The sequence below is a fragment of the Anopheles moucheti genome, chromosome 3 (genome assembly GCF_943734755.1).
Source record: "Anopheles moucheti chromosome 3, idAnoMoucSN_F20_07, whole genome shotgun sequence".
NCBI classification, from domain to species: Eukaryota; Metazoa; Arthropoda; class Insecta; order Diptera; family Culicidae; genus Anopheles; species Anopheles moucheti.
Genome location: NC_069141.1, coordinates 35,268,964 through 35,292,008, shown reverse-complemented (window position 1 = coordinate 35,292,008; position 23,045 = coordinate 35,268,964). Strand labels below are relative to the sequence as shown.

At 45.3% G+C, this 23,045-nt stretch overlaps 1 protein-coding gene across 1 annotated transcript in view; it reads right to left on the bottom strand.

Moving 5' to 3' along the window:
• LOC128301385 (muscle-specific protein 300 kDa-like) overlaps positions 1–23,045 on the bottom strand; it is a 74,545-nt gene that overhangs the window by 14,164 nt on the left and 37,336 nt on the right. Inside the window, exons 9-18 of the mRNA XM_053037831.1 lie at positions 21,660–21,965; positions 19,947–20,095; positions 17,166–17,976; positions 16,911–17,069; positions 16,579–16,791; positions 16,215–16,472; positions 4,409–13,502; positions 1,686–4,243; positions 275–382; positions 22–183 (exon numbers count right to left, since the gene is read on the bottom strand). Of these exons, the coding sequence (XP_052893791.1) occupies positions 22–183; positions 275–382; positions 1,686–4,243; positions 4,409–13,502; positions 16,215–16,472; positions 16,579–16,791; positions 16,911–17,069; positions 17,166–17,976; positions 19,947–20,095; positions 21,660–21,965 (13,818 nt within the window). The remainder of the gene's footprint in view (positions 1–21; positions 184–274; positions 383–1,685; positions 4,244–4,408; positions 13,503–16,214; positions 16,473–16,578; positions 16,792–16,910; positions 17,070–17,165; positions 17,977–19,946; positions 20,096–21,659; positions 21,966–23,045) is intronic.

The following is a 23,045-nucleotide window of genomic DNA, read 5'->3' as shown; positions in this document are numbered from 1 at the left end:
CTGACTAATTTCAGAGCAAACCTGAATCTTTTCGAGGCCATTTTCCGCTCGCTGCCGTAATAAGTCGATTCGTTCGTCGATTTGTTCAACCGCTGCCCGTACATGGCCGTCTGCGTTTGCCGGCAGAGATCTCGCGATGGCGTAATTCTGTTGCTTATACTCAGCTAAGTTCGTTATGAGGACCTGTAAGGGCAGAGAAACGCACAACGTTGTGTATTAGAAGTTAAATCAACAATTACATTACATCACACCCAACCGATCGAATGCGTCATACCTGAAGACCCTTGATGAGATCGTTCACGTTGTCGTACGGTAAATTGTTCATCTCTAGTTCCGCACTGATCAGCGAGTCCAGAATACTTTCAACACTTTGCGCTAGTGCCTGTAAGATGGAAAACGAACGAAATGGTTTAGCACTCGGGGCTTCAAAACGCGCACACTCGGGTTGAAACAAAACTAAAAAAAAGTACAAAACGTCACTAAAAGGCAAACATTGCTTTCGTTTTGCTCATCATCGCTTGATTTGGTTTTTCTAACACAACAAAAAACTGCGCCGCGCACTAGTTTCAGCTGAATTTTTGCCTTAACGGCGCCAGAAATAACAACCGAAGGTCCTTCCAAAAATAGTCTAACCAAATATCATAACACAACACAAAACATTAAACGGCTCGACATTAGAACTGTAACATAATCGGACCAGAATTTTTCAGTTTTTTTTTTTCATGCACAATCGACCTAAACACGGCTATTGTGTGTTGGGGACGCTTTACTTTGGCACATTAAAGACCGCGGACACAATGAATAACCAGTATGCAATATGGAAATTTTACACTTTTTAACCACCGCGCGTACGTCGATGACCAGACTAATAATATTTCAAACACAAAAGGTTCCAGTTTTTGTGCATTATTTTGGGAAGCAATGATTGGAGACGCTTCTTTCAGCAAACAAATTATAACGGATTCAGTAGTGAAATGATAATTGATGCATGAAAAGTTCTCAGTCGGTTTTTGTGTTGGATTAGGATTGTTGTGATTGTAGCTACTGATACTGGGTAAAGAGCGGCAGATAGCGCGATACAGTTTAGTCTTGTTGAAACTCTTCTAATCATTGTAGCTATAATTAGAGCCTACACGAAATGGCATCAGCGGGGTGGTTAAAAGTGATAAATTTACATATACTCCTGTTGGACGATGATGATATTCGATTGCGCCGTGTGGCTGTATGGCAACTGTCACACGCAACAAACAATAACACATTTGCGATGAAGGATGAAATTAGCCAATTAAATGACCGTTTAGACACCGAACCTTAAGGTGTCGGTCAATGCAAAACAAAAGGACATTACACATACAAGCTACAAACTACACGTGTTGGGTAGCGATCCGATACAACAATTGCTCAAACAGCATCAAGTTAAGGCAAAGGATAGGCACGATTTTCTTTGCGACGAAATTAAACAATTTAGAAAAGTACTTGACGGATTTTGGTCGAAATAAAACCGTGCTTATCAAAGATTAAACGGAAAATAAATAAGCAGCGTCAATTGATAACGAAATCATAAGAAAGCATACAATTAAAAATGAAAATGAACTTAAGTGCGATCAGCAAAACCAAAACAAACAAACATAAAGTAAACGTACAGCTAAACACTAAACAACTACATCTACGAAGTACAACGTCACCTGTTTACTCTCTGTGCATTCAGCCACATTTTGTTTACTTAATTCTACGCTGTCCGTTGAACCTAGTGAAGGATCGAAGGATGAAGGAGAATGGGGACTGACCGGGATGGGAAGATTACATGTGGAGTCGGATACTGGTACGGGGATGGATGGGACCAAGGATACATCGCTCGAAATGGGCGCAGTTTGCTGCAAGGATAACACTTCGCAGGGGATGTGAGGCATTGGTGTTAGTACATTGTTAGTGGCTGCGGTGGCAGCGGTTACTGTTGCTGTTGGTGGTGTGTTGACGTCACTAGCAATGGTGACATTGCTAGGATGCTGTAGTTCTTCGCACATGGCATTATTGACATTTGCCATCGCGTACCGCTCCTCGGCTTGCCGGTACAATGAGCGATCAAGCCAAGATCTATCCTGCCAAATGCAGTAGAGCCCTTGCATGGACATTGGTCCATCAGCGTTATTTGTTGACTGGTCTGTTGTATCACTGTCAACCGCAATCGTTTCCAAAGGTACGCTACGCAGCTGATTGTTTTCAACTGCCGAATCGTCATTCGTCTGGATAGGTGGCAAAACAAACTGCAAATCGCTTTCTTCTACATGATCTATCGTACCGTCCTTATTAGACATCTGACTCACCAAGCCTTCATTATCTAACAGTTCATGCGCTTTGTGCAAAACAATATTTTCTTCGACGTGAACATCCATAACTTCCGCGGGTTCGTAAGCACTTGGCTCCGGTGGAAGTGTCAGTTCTGCTTGCACGGTTTGAACAATTTCTGTTTCACGAGAAGTAGGTTCCTCCGTGATAGAAATTTCCTGTACAACTATGTAATCTTCCCGAACGACCGTTTCGGTATCATAATCTGTGATTTGAGCTCTCAGGGTACTATGTGCGTCTATTTCTGGCTTTTGAGCGACTACATCTGCGTACAGAAGACCCGGCCTAGGAGGCTGAGCGGCTACATCCACGTCTGACGTGATAAGAGTATTCTCCAGTTCAGATTCATCCTGCGAAGCGGATTTGACGCTAACGTGCTTTGCATTGGACTTTTTCTTTGATTTCTTTTGCTTTTTCGAACCATTCTTTTCATCTGCCTTTGGTACAGCAGACGCCGCATTCGAATTGTTGTCTGGTGTCTGATCTTGGGCTGTTATTTCTTCCCGAGTTTCCAACGGCTCCGAACAAACGTTCACTACTTCTTCTACTTCCGCCATGTCTATCACTTCAAATCCATCATCGTCATCTTCATGTTCCAGCTCTATCTTGACTACAGTAGTAGAGAAGGAAACGCGTCGCTCTGGTTGAGATGGGTCACTAGGACTCTCGACCATAGACAAATCTTCCTCCTGCTGCACCTGTTCTTGCTTTTCAGTTCCAATGCCTGACGTCTCCTTGACCGATTCTGAGAAGGGTACATCATGTAAAACTTCCACCAAAGGATCAAACTTCACTCGTTTATCATCTTCCGTTTCGGCCGGGTTTGGACTACCGACCAACTCAACAACTTCAATTTTCAACGAGTTTGTTTCACGGGTAGTGCTAACTTCTAGTTCCGATGAGATATGTTCTTCATCCTTTGCAATGCAAGAGTCTCTCTCTATTTCTATTTCCCGGCTCTCTATTTCTTTGCTTGATTCTGAGAACGGTACTGTGGGTAGTATTTCCACCTGACGGTCAAACTTTACTCTCTTTTCACTATTGTCTTCTTCTGTTGGATTTTCCATTGTTTCTTCCTGTTGTTCTAACTCTTTTCCGACGATCTCTGTGACACTATGCAATTGCTCTAATTCCTTAACAGATTCTGAAAGTGGCACTGATGGTAATACCGATATCTCCTCTACAAACTTCACATGCTTATGATCATCATCCAACTGCTCTGTAGGAGGTAGTTCCACTTCCGCCAGCGGAGATGGTTTGTGCGCATGATGCTCCAGAAGATGTTCAATTTCTTTAGGTGATTCTGACAAAGGAACCTCCTTGAGAATTTCAACTTCTACAGAGAACTTTACATGTTTCTCGTGATCTACACCAGACGACGTTGGATCATCCACAATCGGTTCGACACGTTCCCCAATCTCATGCACATGCTCATGGAGATGAGCTATTTCTTTGGGAGACTCAGACAGTGGAACCGTTACAGTGGGTTTTACAGAAGAATTACTGGCAATTTCCACATCAGCCGACTCATCGCTAGATGCATGTTTCAAGGGCTTTTTCTTTTGTTTTTTCTTCGATTTTTTAACTCTCGAAGTATCATCGTCTTGCGGCTTTGAAGACGCCTTCAACGAATCTGATTTCGTATCATCTGTGGCGCTCTTTTCGACGGTGGTAATATTTGCTTTTGCAGCACTTTCGACAACCAAATCATTCGCCACTTTTTCTTCTGGTTGTTTTTCAGCTGATTGAACCATATTGGAAGAAGGTTTAGCAATATCAATAACATCCACAGAATCTGCACCTGATGTACATGATTTTTCCTGTGATGTATCCTCTGGCGTATTTCGAAGCGAGAGAGAAACTTCAGGTTGTACATCATCTACCAACAAGGCGCTATCTATTTCTGTCTCTGGAGGTAAATTCTCCACTGGCAATGTAACTTGCTGTAACTTAACGTGTTTATTCTTTTTCTTAGCTGCTTTGCCTTCCTTTTGAGTCAATTTAGTATTTTGAATAGTATCTTCAGCCATGGTCAACACAGGTGCATTTGTGTCTGGTACACTCTCTGAAACAACGGAGCATGCAGCTTCCGTTACGACTTCTTGGGAAGCTTGACTTAAGTCCAATTGATTATCAGTTTGAACTGAAGACGAAGGAACTATCGCTTCAGTTTCTCGTTTCAAATTTTGGGCCACAACATCAGCGTAAAGTGGGCCAGTTTGCCAGATTGAGGTTTCCGTCGTAGACGTGGTTGTGTCTACTTCTGATTCATGCAGCTCGGAAGACTGTGACACATTTTCCGCTGGACTGACTACTTGTTCTGTAACCCGTTTGTTTTGTTTTTTCCTTCGCTTCGTTTCGCGTTCAGCTGAAACTTCCTTATTGCCCTGCTCTACTGCTCGCGTTTCCGGCACATGTTGATCTGATGTTTCAACCACCTCTATTGGTTCAATTTTGCTTATTGATTCCTCTGGCGGATTGATCATGGCAGTGCTAGCAATGCTGTGATCTACTACATCATCGTCGATAATATCTGCCCAAGATGTGCTTGGTTTTGCCATGCTTTCATAGCTCTTGTTGCTATCAATAAAAGACTGAAGGTCTGTTTCGTTACTGAGCTCTACTTCAACAAAGCTCTCGTTACGAGACATTACCTTGTCTGCAGCACTTATTACACCCTGTGGCAGAGATTTCATTTCTTCTGCCATTGGCACATCAGAAGATTGAGATTTCATCTTTTGCAATTCCAAAAGTCTTCTGCGTTCTGCCTCCTTACCCGCAACTACCTCGGCATACGTCTTCTTGCCCTTCATCTGTTCCCAAACATTTGGAACTACTGGCGCTGTTTCAGTCTTGGGTTTATCATTGGCCAAATCTGTAACACTTGCGATAGCACTTTCCTTCGATGCCGCAGCATCGTGCGTTAACTGTTTGGATTTCTTCGCTTGCTTTTTCTCCTTCTTACGTTTTTCTTTTCGGTCTGTTGCGTGCTGTTCTTCAGTGATCTTCTGGGGAATATTTACTTGAACAAGCAATTTTCCTTCTACCACAATCTCTCCTGCATTTTGATCTGGCGAAATAGTTGTTTCAATTACTCCTTCGTTAGACTCAATGCTGGATACCATCAGCTCAACGTCTTCTGCCGCTACATTCTTCTCTAGCGGTAACTGAATGAAGGAAATTTCTGGTTTGCTAACCACCGAAGCCATGCTTGAATCAAATGTACTTGACTTTGACAGATCCACACTGCTTATGGATTCGTCACCTACATCTTCATGCAGAACAGATTCTTTAGTTTCTGCCACGGACAACTCTATTACAAACTGTTGTACATTCTCAGACTGCAATGATGATTCTATCTGCTCGACGACTTCAACAGTGGTAACAGCAGCAATAGCTTCCTGTTCTTGGGTATTCTTTTCTAAAACAAGCTTGTTAAACAGTTTTGGATTTTCCTCATCTGGACAAGGAACGTTGCCCAACTGCGTGTCACATACTATCAATTTTTCTACAGTAGTGGATGATAATGGCCCAGAATCTGCTGCCTTTGACATAACCGAAAGCTTCAAAAGTTCATGTTCTTCACTGTCCCGACAAGACACATTATCCAATGTTGTTTCACATACTACCACTTCTTCTTGAGTAGTTTCAAACACTATTGGTTCCAGAGCATCAATCGTTGACATGGTTGACAACCTCAAAAGTTCTTGTTCTTCACTGTCTGGACAAGGAACATGGTGTGAAGGTTCCAAGGTTTCTGCTCTTGACATAGCCGAGAGTTTCAAAAGCTCCTGTTCTTCCTTGTCCAGACAAGGCACTTCGTCCTTTGGTTCATCAAAAACTATCTCTTTTTCCACTGTTGCCTCAGGCACAACTGGCTCCAAGATTTCTGCTCTTGACATAGCCGATAGTTTTAAAAGCTCTTGTTCTTCAGAATCTAGGCAAGGAACTTCGTCCTTTGGTTTGTCATAAACTATCACTTCTTCCTTAGTAGTTTCGGACAGAACTGGTTCCAAGATTTCTGCCTTTGACATAGCCGAGAGTTTCAAAAGCTTCTGTTCTTCGGTGTCCAGATAAGGAACTTCGTCCTTTGGTGTGTCAAAAACTATCTCTTCTTCCATTGGTCTTTGAGGCACAACTGGCTCCAAGATTTCTGCTCTTGACATAGCCGATAGTTTCAAAAGCTCTTGTTCTTCAGAGTCTAGGCAAGGAACTTCGTCCTTTGGTTTATCAAAAACTATCTCTTCTTCCACTGTTGCCTCAGGCACAACTGGCTCCAAGATTTCTGCTCTTGACATAGCCGAGAGTTTCAAAATCTCCTGTTCTTCAGAGTCTAGGCAAGTAATTTCGTCCTTTGGCTTGTCAAAAACTATCACTTCTTCAATAGTAGTTTCGGGCACAACTGGTTCTAAGATTTCTGCTCTTGACATAACCGAGAGTTTCAATAGCTCCTGTTCTTCGGAGTCTAGGCAAGGAACGTCGTCTTTGTTGACGAATGTTACTTTTTCGTCTACAACCACAGTCTCAGGCACAACTTGTACCAAACTTTCTGCCTTTGACATAGCTGAGAGACTCAAAAGCTCCCGCTCTTCAGCATCATGTGATGCAAGTTCATCGATTTCATCCGACAAACTGGTGGGAGTTAAAACGGTTTCCTCTCTCTTTTCTGGCTTGATTGTATCAATCTGTCTTAGCAAAACATATTTCTTCTCTGCATCACGTAGTGAGAGGGTATCATGGGAATCAACGGATGCATAGTGCAAAGCGTTTTTCAAATCCTCTTCTCTTGATGTCTGCAACTTGTTTTGTCCTACAGAATCGGTCACATTTTGCGACATTGTTGGAACTACAACTTCTTCGCTTCTTTTAATTACATCAGTAGTTGCATTCTCATTTGCAGTGAACTGTTCAGCAGGCGGATTCTGTTGTACCTCGATAAAATTATTATCCAATGTAGATAACAATTCGCTATTTGCATGCATCGGTACATCTAGATCTGTCACGCATGTCGTCTCAGAATCCTTTGGCGTTTCCAAAGATTTTAGCTTTTCATAGGTCATTTCTGCCTCTCGCAACTGCCAGTTATTAATCAAAGACCGTCCCAAGCTCTTCAGTACTTCGAGTTGACTGGTTAATGAGCTTTCTTGTTCCGCTTTTTTATCCAAAACTGTCAAGTCAGAACCCTCAGTTTCCATTGGTATATTGGAAGATAATGAGGGCTCAATCAACTTCTCTGCTGCATTTTTACTATTCGCTTCTCTTGCATCTAGTTTCTGATAGTCATTCTCGGCATCACGTAACTGCCACGTACTCAAGTAGGACTGCTGTAAAGTACGATAGATTTCGGCAAGCTCCCTATCACTTGTGTTGCTTGACGTAGAAATATCCAATGAAACGCGTTCTACGGTAGATCCCTCAACATTACTTTCTTCTACATCTTTTGGTGGTGAGGATTCATTCACCATATTTTCCACAAGTTTAACCTCCTGCTCTTTATCATTCGATTGTACCGCGAAGTTCTGAATGTAATGTCTCTCAGTATCATGATACTGCCAGTAATCCTGTCCGTTAGACGATTCCGGCTCAAGCGGACTACCCAGCACAGGTTCGATTGCACTGGTTGTTATTTCAGACGATGAAGTTTGTTTTGCCACCTCAAAAGACGACGCGTCTTGTTGGAAAGATTCTTTGCACATCTCTCGCACTACCCGTTCCTCATCACCTTCACTTTCTTCCAATACGATCATTGTCTTTGTGTCGATCACTTCCTCTCCCATACTACGATCTGCCTCTGATATCACTGAACTGTCTAATAGTGATTGCTTTGATTCCATAACACTTTCATCGGGTTCAGTTTCACTTGTAACAGTTTCATCTACAGTGCCAGTTTCGTCTTTTTCAATCACGATCCGTTCCACCATCACTTCATCTCCCATACTTCGATCCGCTTCTGAATATGACACCGATACGTCCAGCTTAGGTTCATCCCGGGTGATGACCGTTTTCACACTCTGTTCAACAACCGTGGGACTTGTGTAGATTTCATTAATTTCCTCCTGCTCGTCCGACTGCATGTACGTGATCGTTGTCGTACGATACATTACAGAAGTTGTAGTCGTCGTGTACACTTCCTGACTAGAAGATTGCTGCTCAGCAAAACTGACCGTATCAGAAACCGTATTCGATTGTTTTGCCTCCGTAGCCACCACCATTCCCGACGCCATATCAGTGCCCTCCGGTAAGGATGCTTCTTTCTCCAGCACATCCACCGACTGTGTTTCGTACACAATCGAAGGAGAAATGTCCAGCATTGAAACTTCCGTTGCTACTTGTCCGACCTGCATATCGTCATGCACTAGCTCTTCGTCCACTCCAACAAATTCTTCCTTTGGCGTTTCTTGCACGATCGGTTCCAGCGGCACAACGTCCGGTCTTGCGTCGGGAATCGACACCTTCTCCACCTTTGCCGCAATGATTTTGGGTAGTTGCATTTTTATATGTGAAACCGGTTGCAGCAACACTTCCTCGTGTGTTATCATTGAGATCTTCTGTCGGTTGTCGCGCCACTTTGAGTTAATCACAATTCTTTGCACGGGATCATTGTTTTCCTTGCCAGAGTCTGTATCCATATGTTGTTGCTTGCTAGATTCTATGGATTCCGTTGCAGTGGTCTGGCCAGTTGCAGTACTAGACACAGTGGACTCAATTCCCTTTGTAGATTTGTCATGACTGTCGCCTTTACCCAATAGATCCGCATCTGAAGGAATGCTTTCCAACTGTGGCTTAAACTTGACCTCTTTCGAACGACCTCCTTTGCCATCGATACGGTCCGCTGCATGAGATCGTTTCACGGGAGATTGATGCATAAAATCGTAATCCTCAAACACCAAATTGCTTCGGAACTCTTGGACACCCTTCACTGGGCTCTCGGGCATATTCACGAATGTATCTTCCGTAGATAGTGGGATTGCTGCACCAACATTTGCTTCGCCGTCGTTTGCACCGGTGAGTGATTTTTGCCGCTCAAAATTAATGCCCACAATTATTGTTTCAATCTGCTCCTTTGTAATGGAGCTCATTCCCGGTGACGTTTGATCACGTGTTCTCGAATCCGGTGGGGCAGGTTGCTCTTGTGCTGCTTCTTCTGCTTCGAACACTTTCCGTTCCGCTTCAAGGAATGCTGCCATATTTGCGGCGTCTGATTTTTTGATTTTCTTAAACTTATCTTTTTGCCTTTTCTTTGGACTCTTTCCGGTTGCGAGGTTCGTTGTTTCAGCATGCTTGGAGCTGAGAGTAGTTGAAGTAGATTCATCACCAGTATCAGTTACCGCTGTCGGATTCGTTATGCTACATTCTTTGGCCAACGGTGCGGGAGGCTCATTGTCCGGTGAAGACATTGAAGTCATTGCGTCTAGTTTCTTATCTTCCAGTACCGTTTTTTCCGCATTAAACACGACCAGATCTGCAGAACGTGAGTCTACTTCTTTGTTAACATTAGCCGAAAATGAATCTTCTCTTGCATTCTTGAGGGTTGCTTCTTCTGCTGTAATTTCAGCCGTAATAGATGCTTCTTTCATTTCTACATTCACATTCGAGTCAGCCGTTGTGTGTGGAGAAGTAATTTCTATTGCTGTGGTAATTGAATCATTTTCTTCTGCTGAAGGGGTTTCGTCGACTTTTGGTGTTTCCAACATTTCTTTGGGCTCGGGTGCACTCATCTCAGCCAAAAATGATTCTTCTCTGGCGGTCATGAGTGCTACTTCCTCTGCGGAAGTTGTCATTGACTCAATAACTGATTTTGTTATAACTTCTGAGTCAACACGAGAAGATAAACCACTCATCTCAACCAAGAATGCTTCTTCTCTTGCATTCATCACAGCTATTTCATCCGCCGAAGGTCCAACCGAAACGGACATGTCCTTCAAATTAGAGTCAGTATTCATTTCTTCATTAGAAGCTTGTACACTCATCTCAGCCAGGAATGCTTCTTCTCGTGCGTTCATGAGTGCTATCTCCTCTGCTGAAGGTGTCAATAAAACAGGTTCTGGTTTTGTTTCTATTTTAACTTCTAACTCGATAGTTGACGGTTGAGTACGCATTTCCTGGACTGAAGGTCCAACTGGAATGGACATGTTGGTAGATTTCGATCCGAGCTCAAGATTTGAAGTTGATCCACTCATTTCCGCCAAAAATGATTCTTCTCTTGCATTCATAAGCGCAATTTCCTCCGATGAAAGAACGTACGGAGCCGAAGGTTCCTCCACTTGAGATCGATCCTGCTTTGCTACTGGCGTACTATTTTCGGCCAAAAACGATTCTTCCCTGGCATTCATGAGTTCGATTTCTTCCGACGAAAGATCAATACGAGCTGAAGGTTCTTTCACTTGAGACACAGCTTCTATTTCTTCCTTAACATTCGGGTTACTCATTTCCGCAAGGAATGCTTCTTCTCTGGTGTTCATAAGAGCTATTTCCTCCGATGAGAGTTGACTATCAATTGGCAGATCTTTTACATCACGTGCAACATCCATTACAACACTGGAAACAGGTCCACTAATGTCGGCCAAAAATGATTCTTCCCGAGCACTCATAAGAGCCACCTCCTCTGCTGAAGGTACAATTGGTTCAGGGATAACATTCGGTGTACACTCAACGGTCGGGTTTGTGTCAGAAATTTCGGCATTGGTTTCATCCATTGTTTCTGTAAGCATTGATCTGACAAATTCTGTTCTTTTTTGCTCAATCGTCTGTCGACTGCTAGTCGAATCGTCTGGTTTATCCGTCTTCTTGGATTGCTTCTTTTTGCCCTTCTTCTTTGTTGGTGGACACCAAATTTCACTTTCGTTAGCCACATTCTCCACAACGGGCGTAACATATTCTTTGCTTGATTCGTGGATCACAGTTGATGGCGCCATATTCATTGTATTTGATTCTTCAACATCAGTTTGATCAATGTGTAACGATGTAGTGTACGTTTTAGCACTGCTTTCTTTTGCATTCGATTTGTGCTCAACTTTAATCTCCTCATGCACAGTTTCAGTCACTGTAGTAAACGACACCTCCGATCGATGGTAACTCACAGTCTCGGTTTGCTGTACGGATTCTTCCATTTCACGTCGATCAATCGTTACGCACGGTTGGGAAATTTCAACAATTTCCTCAGTAAACATGATGGGATCTTGTTGTACCACATTAGTGCTTTTCGTCGCAGATACTTCAACGGTTTTTGAATGCTCCAGCAAACTTCCTGCATCAAGCTGGTGTTCTATTTGTTTACTGTACGTTTCTAGAGTTTCCATTGCATCGCCCTTCAACTCGATTGACGTTACCGTCAACGGTTCCTGCAACGGACGCAAATCTACTACGGACACATTTTTCTCCTTTGGTGAAACGATCTCTACCGTCGATATGTTTTTCTCTTGCTCCCGTACCGGTACCGTCACCGGTTCACTCATGCTAATGTCCAGCAGCTTATGAGTGGTGGTGGTTTTATTACGCTTTTTGGCACTTTTACGAATTTGCTGACGCTGCTGACCCGCTTGCTGATCCAGCTGGATCTGCGTAACGTAATGTTCCTTCGGTGGCTCTATCTCCCTCAACTCTGCAGCTGCCTGCACCGGTTCGTTCACATTAATCGTTATTTTCGTCTCTGCACTAGCAATCACTTCTGGCTGATCGGTTAGATTCACTATGGACACTGTTTTCATCGGGCTGGTCGATTGTCTGGCGGGCGTTTCGGATTTGTTCACATTGATCTCGGTCACAAACACTTGCTGTTGCTTCTCGGGTTCCGGTTCTTGCGACACTGGCAGCAACTTGTCAGCCTTGCTTTGCATCTGCTTAATCTTGCTCTTCTTCGCCTTTCTGTAGCTGATGTTTTCGGTCGGATCACTCTGTTCGGATGGCATATGTTCGGATGCGGTCACGGCGGCAGCTCCAGCAGCAGCACGAACATTCTTACGATCGGTCACACTTTGCCGAGCAGCCGGTTTCCTTGTCATCTTCTCACCCGCACCAGTTCCTTGTGATGTAGTCGACGATGCATTGCTTTTCACCGAAGCCGATCTCGAATGCACTTTGCCTGGACGCACCACTTGCTGCACTTGACTAGATGGTGTCGTTTGTTGATAATCACTATGTACAATATTTACACGCGACACAGCTTCCGGCTTTGGACGATTTCTTGAGCTCGATCGGGAACGGTTTGCGTAGGGTTGAGGTAAACCAAGGCGAACAGGTGCACCGGGTTGCTGTTTTCCACCAGCACTCTGCTGTTGGTAGCTGCTTTCGCTCCAGGATGGCTGCAGAAATTCTTGCTGCTGTTTTTGTTGCTGTTGCAGGCGATATTGATTAGATGCGGCAATTTCTTTCAACACTTCTGCGTAGGTCTTGTTTCCAAAGGACCATACCGATGCGGGCCCTGCGGACCCGGTGCTCGATACTTCGGGCTGCGTTAATTCCGGTCCCTTCGCGGAGGTCATAACTACCACCGGTTGGGTGGAGGTTGCACCAACAATTGTGGTCACGTTTATAATGTTTGCCATGGCCATGGAATCGATTGTGTCAGCAGTAGTTCGGATCGGTAGTTTGGGAGATGTTGATGAAGGTGGTCTACGGGATCTGCGTTGTTCCTTCGGAGGTTCGCGGGCAATCGGTTCGTCCACAACCTGCCTATTGGCCCCGGTAAGCTGGACTACAGTACGAGCTGCTTGGTACTGGTCAATATTGACAGGCTCGTCAGACGATGGCACTGTGGATGTGATTGAAACAACAGCGTCCGAAACATTTCGAGCACTGTGCTGTACCGGACTCGTGATCGAGATGTTGGTCACATTGCGCTGCCCGGTGTTGTGCCTTTCGATCACGTGTAGCGGTGGATCGTGACCACGCTGACGCTGACGACGAAGTCCGGCAACGATTTCCGCATAAGTCAGATCGTCACCATCGCCGGTTCTACTCCACGCGGACGGCACCGGCTGAGGAGTGCTGGCGGTTACAACCACCACACTTCTGCCGGCCAGCGACCGTGCCATTGGGGCTTCCGGTACCGAACGGGTGTCGGTATGGCGCCTTGCATCCCGTACATCCGTCGTCGATGGTGCGCTTTCATCCTGATCGTAACACTCTACGCTCCAATCATACGGCATCGAACGGTCCTGAGTGATGGAATTTGCATTTTATTTTTCGAGGAATTGTATGTTTGAGGAGGGGCACGAATGTTTTTTTTATTTGTTGGTAGATGATGAGAGGCTTGACTTGACGATCGTTTATATGAGTTCAGAGGACAAGATAGGTAAAAGAGAGCGTGGGCAAGAGATAGAAAGATAGGGAGAGGGTAGTTTCGAATTCAAAATCCTATATTCCAGAAGGTTTTCATACCAGAAAGAGTCACCTAAACGGCCTATTGTCGGGTTAAAATATTCTTACTATCAAGAGCAAAACATAAAGGGTGGATAAAGGATGTTCTTTCACAGTGCGTTACTGAGCGCTGAGTAATTGAGCAGAAGGTGCTTGCGATTACAAACCATTTTTATTTTCGCTTGGCACGCACACAGACAAATTCAAACAGTTATCTATGATAAATACATATTATTTGACAGATCTGTCAATCCACCGACCACGATCCACCAGCAAAAAGGGATCGAGATCGGGTGGTTTCTTAAACATTTCTAACGAGCGCCCAACAACGAGCAACCCGACAAACGGCAGCATATGTCAAATGTGTTGTTGTTCCTTCGCGCAAAAACGGTGCCGGACACCAAATGTGGGCACAGGCTCCATCTTTTTGATGCCGGCTTTTGAGGCTCATCCTACTGAGTTTATCCACCACCCTACCCGGGGAAATCGATCGCCTGGCTACGGGTCTGGTGCACCCCGGCGTAGCAAAAGCTTAATCTTATCGTTCAGCTGATTCATCTGCGATTGCAGTCCTCGAATTCTTTCGCGACATTCCTGGGACATTGATTGCACGATTTATATTACAACCGTGGATACGCGTTCAAGCGTTAGCCCAAGCCGGATGTGAATGTGTGTTGAGTTTTCGTTTTTTTTTGCAAATGAACATGATATCAACAATGGCGCGTGGTAGTATGGAAGTATGGCGTGGAAGTGTGGAAGATTACAGTACAGTACATTTATGTGGTCAAGCGGAATGAATGTACGCAACAATGAGTGCACCATTTCAAGAGTGCAGTTTCGTTGACGCAATGTTTTTTTTTTTTTGTGGCGAGGGAGAGAACATTTTGTTAGTAAGAGCCGAGAGATGGTTAGTAGATCAAAACATAAGGGTGGATTGAAAGGTTCGGTACAGTGGTACATGGTGTGTGTGTGATGTGTGTTTGAACCAAGGTTCGGGAGAATAGAGTTTAAGATGAAGGGAAATAAAAAAAAAAGATAAGAAAACCAATGAAACCAAAACCATCTTGTAATGTGTTGCCCGTACGTTTGGCAACCGGAAAATGGGAAAAACCCGCACCAAAGCACCCGCTCCCCTACTGATCGTTGATCGATTAAATGCCGACACTTGCCACCATGGATTGAATCCACTTCCGTCAGCTCTGTGCACGGCCCCCGTTACTATTACGTGCTGAATTTTGCATGCAAAACTACATTCCAGAGATCGTTAGCCGAAAACATACGCACAAAACGGTATAAGCATTCGATGCGATACAGAGCAATGGCCGAGCGAGTGACCGGATGGGGGTGGTAAATCCATGGTGTGTGCCGTACATTCAATCACACTCACGATCCTTTACAGCACATTATGGAAGCGGCCTACGGGGCGCGTTTGCACCGCCGTGACAAGCGGAAATGAAACTAACGATGAAAGGGTTGAAGAAAAGTGAGGTGTGTGTATGTGTGTGTGAGGTGTGTAAATGGGGAATTTTCCCAAATAGCAAATAGATACTCAAGTAAATAACCCATTGTGATGGGTGATATAACAATCTACCATGTGCTTCTGTTAATATTTATGTGCGTGATCAGAGAGTGACGAATATTCGCAATTCTAAGCAAAGAGATGTATTATGTGGTGTTTGTGTGTAGCTTTTATAACATCCAAACCATTCATGAGGCATGTTAGGTATGAATCATTGTAAAAGAATGTGTCTCCTATTCGGGAGCAATTATTTAAACAAACAAATCTTACTGTTCGTGTGAGATCATAACTATTTTCAAATCATTCTAAATCAAGTGATGTAATCTACTAGTACTCCTAGCATTTTTACTAAAATATGGGAACCCCCATCTACGCCGTGTTGTCGATGGCGAAGCGTAAGCTTAAGTTCGCCAACCGCGGATCGTAGCATGATCGCTACATAAAAGGGTGATAAAGTTGTGTGTGCTCTTGAATATGAAATTTATGGCTTTCGTGTCGTGGACGGGGTTGAAGATGGCAAGAAAACAACACAAGAAGCCCCCTTTTAACGCACTTCAACGCTACGCGCAAAACCTTGAATGATCTGCTCTACACGCACGCGGAATATTCATGTAACACTGCGTGTACGTGTGTGTTTGTGGTCGGGTTCTAGTGGTTGTGCGGTTTGTTTGAAATATGTGTTTAACGTCCGCACAAGGTGGAGAGAGTAGGAAATCTGCAGAAAATGAAAATAAAGATGACGACGGGTTTTTTTTTTTGTCGTTCCCGGTGTGGTTTGGTGTGTTGTGTAGTACGAGTGAGATTTTTGTGAAAAAAAAACGGTGAGAAGGAAATCCACTAAAAAAAAGGGGGGGTATGCGAGTTTCGGTGGGAGGGGACAGTTTACTAACATACTCGAATAGAGTTGTGTGATTTGGCGATGCGAAAAATGGTTGATAATACAAGAAATGATCTGCCGCATGGTGCACACACACACCCACGCATCACTTACCTGTTCGTGCTTTTCACTATCGCTCGATTGGTGCAATGGTGATAAGATATTCCGGAGCTGCTGTTCCTCGTGCACGATCCGCTGCCGGATCGTTTGCATTTCCGCCTGACAACCCTCGATCTGCGACAGGGCCTGGTCCAGGTTCTGCGTCGTCTGGAACACGTCCAGGTTCAGCTTGTCCAGGTCGCCCATCACGGCCCGGCCGCACTGTACGATGTTCGGATTGTCCGTGTAGATGATGTCCGAATGGAAGTGAACCTGCGCCATTTGGGAATGGATGATTTGGAAGGGAAAGCGAAGAATTTTTTTTAATAAATCACCGTTCACCACATTTGCCGTCCAACAGCAACTCGTCTATCCTCACCTGCAACTTTTCTAGCGACATGTTGACCTTGATCTTTTGAGCCGATATGTCCGCCAGCATCTGCTCCAAAATTCGGAGCTGATCGCGCAACGGTTTGCTCTTCAGCTCGCTCGAATTCAAGGCCTGGTACGAGTCCTTTATCCACTCCTTCACGCTCTCAATCTTCCGCTCGTACTGCTGCCACTCTTCCGTCGTTTCGTGAAGGAACAGATTCTGGATTTGAACGAGGCAATCAAAAGGGGGGAAGAGTAACGTTAGGGCACGATTGCGTCATGAAGTTGCACCCCCACATTTATGTTTTTCACTAAATTTGCCAAACCACCCATTCTTACCCTTTCAAACAACACTGTTTCGATGTCGATTTTCAACGTTTCGGCTTCGTGTAGTTTGCCCTTCAGATAAGCCGTCGAGCAAACTTCGTTAATTTTGTCGAACTCGTGATTCATTTCACTCAAATTCTGTGATACATCCGCAAGACTGCTTACTGCATGCTGTAAAAGTAAGCGTTAGCGGTGGAAGGAAATGGAAAAAAATCGTTCGTTATCGCAGCGACGATTCGCTACGTTCGGCTCGTTCCATATACTTACAGAATAATTCTGACAGGCGAGCTGTGCCTCGTGAAGTGTGTTTAGCTGCAGCTTGCGCTCCAACAGCGCGCGTATTTTTATCGACCAATCCACCACCGATTGGTACAGCCGCATAAAGTTGGCCCAATTGCCCAGGATCTGATCGACCGTTTGGTTCTTCTGTTCGATCAGTGCGATCGTTTTGTCCAGCTCGTGCGCTAGCTGATCCATGTTGGCCTTGGTCGCGGTACGATCGCTCGACTCCGTGCAGTGGCGCATAATTTCGTTCCCATTGAATACCAGCTGGTCGTGCGCCATGCGCATATCGCCAAACTCGTTGATCAGCACGATCAGCTTGCTCTTCAGCTCGCTCGGATCGATACCGTGGTTCGAGATGGTTAGCTCCGCATTTTCGATCCACGTCTTGATGCGATCGTACACGGTGAAATAGTCCGTGCGGATGGTTTTCGCCTTCTTGTACGCACCCTGGTAATCCTCCATCGTGCTGTTAATGGCGGTTAGCGAGCGATCTAGCAGTTCGAGCCCCTCCTTCAGATCCGTCGGTACGAACTTCTGCACCGGCAGGTACTTTTCGTTGATACGCCGGCGAAGATCCTCCCGCTGGACGCTACAGTTCTCGGCCGCCTCCCGTACCGCACCGAGCGCCTTGTCCGTCTGGTAGAGCCGTTCGTCGAAGGGGTTGATCTGGGTGAGATCCTTCCGCACCGACTCGATACGCTGGGCTAGCTCACCGATCTGGTCCAGATAGTGCTGCAGCTCGCCGAGAATTTCCCGCAGCTGACGTTCCTTTCGCGTAAGGTTGTCCGAAAGTCTGCAAACAAACAATAGAACAAAACGAAGATCCCAAATGTCGTCCCCCCGCCCCCCCAATCCCAAGAGGGGAAAAAAAACGAGAAGAAAAGAAGGTGTTACAAAAACAAAACTGTCTGTGTGTGTCAGCTAAAACTTCCACCCCGTAAAGAATTTGATATCTTTTTCAGTGTTTTTTTTTTGTCGGCCGTATGTTGTAGACCACGGCACAACGAGACACACAAAATGTGTCTCCCTCTCCTAGACACCCTAGATCGTGTCCCGTATGATCACGAGCGCATTTGAAATCGCAAACGCGCAAAAATTTCTACTCAACGAGCACAACCCGCACGTTTACTCCCTTTCCTTCCCCTTTCACCAGCCAACCACCCGCCCCCCCGATACTGATCCAACAAACGGGTGGGGAGAGAGGGATGATGTTGCTGCTTGACGACCTTGCCGTGCACGATACGGATCCGTGGATGAAAAAGATATCGAAATCAAGAAATTTAAATTTAACCCAATGACGTCAGAATGTCCAACACTCGTTTGTGGGCCCCGTTCTCGGATGGACCCGGCGCTCATGCACGCACGCGGCCGGATGAGCTTGTCCGCCGCCGCCGCTGCTGCTGCTGCTGTGTTTGTTTGTGTGCGATGTTGGTTGGATACTTGTCTGCCCGCGAGCCGTGAACGATGATGCGATTCTGTCGGCCCGTCGTTCGGATCTACCGCTTTCCGCGTCCCTGCCCTAAAAGATTCAACTTCAGCGACGACGGTTGGAACGGTGAAATCATGTACACTCCGGTTTTAACTATCCTCCAAAATATCGCAACCACCCTCGAATCCGCTGAGGTGTGGCGACGGTTAGTGTTCTGATGGGGATTGTTTTTTTTTATTATTATTGGCTTGTTGACCTTCCCTCCGGTGTGCGCTCTCGGTTCTCTCTCTATCGCTCCAAGACGGTGAAGGCTGAGGGCGATTGCGATGTAATAGTAATAAAATAATCAACTCGCAACTCGGCCCCAAACACTCTCCGAATCCACCGTCCCGAGCAAAATACTGCAAACCGTTTGTATTACCGGCTTTTTTTTTTTGGTGGTTGGTTCCAACCAAGTTCCTGCTCCTATACCGTCAATCAATTGGCAAACGGCCAATACTTCTCCAGTTACGATTTATTCCAGTTGCGCGTCGTCTCCTATTTTTTTCCTCTGATCACTCCAACTTGTGTCGCTGCCTTCCTTTTTTTCGCCACACGCTGAAGCACGTTCAATGCACTTTTTAAACAAAACGGATACTATTTTTTACTAATAATGCCGACCCGTCGGTCCAAACACTTCACAGCCCGTATGCTTCCAACTATTAAACGCGAATGGCGAGACGAGCAGTTGCGCCCGTTTGGCAGAGAACTCGCGGATTCCACCACCTTTGAGACCGAGTGCTCTCGTGCCGCGTATCAACTCACTCTCAGGTGGTGAGCAATCGCCATAATGCAATTCCGTGCTCGCACAAACACGACCCCCCCACACGATGAGTAAGCGCTTCCATGTGGGAGAATCCTGAGAAAGTTCTCATCGCAAAACAACCCCCTAATGTGTTGCGGCTGTGTTGGGATCCTCTCGCGCGATTTCAGAAAACAACCCGTGTCTCTGTGTATGGTTTTGTGCTCTCGCACCCTTACGGCGTGGCGCTCCAACACAGCCATCGTCCGGTGTGTGGAACAGATGACGCGATGTCACTGTTTGTTGTTGGCATTCCGAAGCCGGCAACATGACATCACACTTTACAACTGCGAGGGTTTCCGGCTTCCCATTCTCAGTCAAACCATTAGGCTGCTGGGTATGTTTCACAGGGTTTTTCGGTGGACTTATTGCAACTTGTCCACAGCGACAGCGACGTGATGTGAATCTCATCGTACTGCGACCCCGCAGAGGTCAGACCCAAAGCGAAACGGTGGACATTCTGATGACAATTCGGGTCGTTCCCATCACTTACCGTATGTTGACGTCGTTCAGATGCGTTAACTTTTCTTCCAGTGATTGCGGCAGTAGCTTCTGTTCGCGCAGGGCTTTGATGAGCGTTTTTGCGAGTGCGTTCGCCTTCGTGTTCAGCTGACCAAGGGCGGACTTGTCTTCCAGCAAGTTCTGTCGGTGACGAAAAGTTGGATCAATTTTTCATAGGAATAAAAGAAATGCGACAAGCATAGAAAGTAGACCCAAGTCCCCCCGCGACGTTTTGCGATCAATTAATCGATTAACAAGAAACCGAGGCTCGCGTGGCTTTCGCAACCAAACCCGTGTGCGAATCTGTTATATCATGTACCGTAACAAAAAAAATGTAAAAAAATCTCACCCATCCCCTGATCGAGAAAACCATTTCGTACGTCCTTCACGATTAAGGCGCACACAGTAAAACAATAATATTGATTTAACGAAATTACATTTATGTCTTTGCCGGGGTTTTGGGCCCGCATACGCAGACTGACGTATATCACACACAATCCCCTGCCTGCCGCTTCGATGTGGGTGCTAAGCTAAATAAACAATTTGCCCGGAAAAGCCGGATACTAATAAACGGCAAAACCACAAACAGTTGCGCGGTCGTGGATATGTACACGGCAAAGCTCTTTTCCTCAAGACAACGGCAATCAATCTACTAAAAATAAACCCGATCGACCTCCTAAAAGCAAAATAACAGCAATGGGAACAAAAAAAAACACGTTATGAGCCGCACGTTCAGTGCAACTACTCATCATTTCGCGATGCTATCCGTCATCGCCAAAAAGGATGGCTGTGGAACATTACTTTCCAACTAGCAGCATGTTTACCAGCTTCTCTTCTTATTTTCAATATGTTTACGACAGCACCTCTTATAAGGAAAAATGTTTATAACATCACTGCTTCCCTTGTTCACCTTCAAAAGATTAATATTTACATAATTTTTAATCAAGCAAGATGGTGATTTTTTATATATTAATAATTCCGTAAGGTTACGAAAAAAAAAACATGAAATGAATGGCTAGCGTGCGTACACAACACGCTTGACAAACACCTGCTGCGCCGCTGCCTTAAGCACACGCGCAAACAATTCCGCGTTTTCTATCAATGAACCCAACAATATCAGGCTACGAAAACAACGCCACTCAAACCACTTTATGGTGGCCCCCATAAACACTTCATCTCTCACGCTCTCCACCGCTGCCTGGTGATTGGGCCTGGCCTGGTGATGCGAAGCAAACCACGAAAGATATCATCGATGAGATCATGCCTTTGGTGCAGTCTTCTACTTGCTCACACGTCGCACAATGTACAGTTCATGGCAAACAGCAACAAACCGCTGACGTCACCGGTCAATGTCGCAGCAGTCCGCGTGTGCTTGCTGCATTTTTAGTACCGACCACCGGTGGAGACGCCCGGTATCTCAACGCGATCGTCGAAGTGCGACAGGGAAGTAATGATCTGATCGACACTCGTCATACTGGCCACATGGTATGAAGCTGACGATCAAATATTCTTCTTTGCCAATCTATTTCATTGCTATTGCCTTGTTCTTCCTTGCTAAGAAAGTTGTACTATTTTTAGGGGTGAAAATGTTGTTTTTTTTTTGTTTGTCGATTTTCTATGCCGCCAGTTTATGATGTGGTTGATCGTGGGTCGCGAAAAAATATAATCCCTCGTGTTAATAATCATACCCTATCCCCACACTTACCTCGACAATGTGCTTCTTGGCCTCGGTTTGGTCGCGTGAATGTACCACCAAATCCAATCCACGGTCCTTCTCCAGCAGCAGGTTCGATTTCACCTCCAGCTCCTGCAGGATGCTTTCCAGCTGATCCCACTGCTGCTGCAGCTGGACGAGATTTTCGCGCAAATTTTCCAACAATGTTGCGTTGCTGGCCCACTGGCGGTTTGCGTCGGCGTTTTCCTTCTGCACCCGGTCTCGATTGTACTGATCCGCACGGTTCACTATCTTCTGCGATAGTTCGTTCAGAATATCGAGCTCGTTATGCTGCACCTGCGTGTGTGTGTGTGTGTGTATGGTTGAAAGGAAGAGGAGAAAAAGCAAACCGCACATTTAATGAGGACACTTGCTTCACATACTTCTGCTAATGGTGAGGACGATGAACCGGTTCCAGCCACGGTCTGTTATTTCCTACCCCTTTTTTGAATGTGCCCAACTTCACTACTGTAGTACACACAGAATCCGCAACGAATTCGAGATGCTGTCTTACTTAATTCGGTTCGTGTAATGAATTATTTTTAGCAGAATCGCCACCAACTGACCCACAGACGATCATCCCAAGCAGCGATTCTTATCCTGCGGACTCTGAGAGCGTTTTGGCTTTTTTTCTTGAGAAATAATATTGTTGAGAGAGAGCAAGAGAGCCACACTGGGAGAGAAGGTGAGAAAAAAGGGGTGAATCGAAAAAAGAGAACCGATCGCAAGTGTTTGGTGTGGAACATATTTCCTTTATGGTTTCAAAGGCATGAATGAAACACTCACACGTCTCACGTCAGGTTTAATAAGTAAAGTTCTCTCTCTCTCCCTTATCCTGGCACTTTTTTTATTCGAAATTTGACCCACCTAGACAAGCAATGAATGAAAACACCTACAAGTTTGTTTTCCCTCCAAACCTGCTGGATCGCATCTCTTTGCGGAAGCAATATCATAAATCACCGCTCAGTAAGCCACGCATGCTCTCTTCAGCTAACATTGTTTTACAAATTGTGCCCCACAAACGTTAAACCACCCCCACCCAAACAGTACTCAGCAAACCGCTCTCACGCGCTCTATTCACTCGTTTTTTGGTAGCTTTATTTCTCTTCACCCTGCAACCGGCTTAGCCTTCCGTGAGTGAGTGTGATGGTGTGTGTGTGTGTGCTTCAAAAGCGCATGCAAACACGATCTGCGCAAAAATGCCATCATCGAATATAAATATCGGCCCCGACGGCGGCTCAACACGTCTTCTGACCATTTCACGTTGCAGCTACCATTGGTCGCACGTCTAAGACGCGCTGTTTATGTGCCTTTAGCACCATGCGATCCGTATTTACACGTCCAACTTCTACGGTGGATGGCAAACAGCAAATCGCC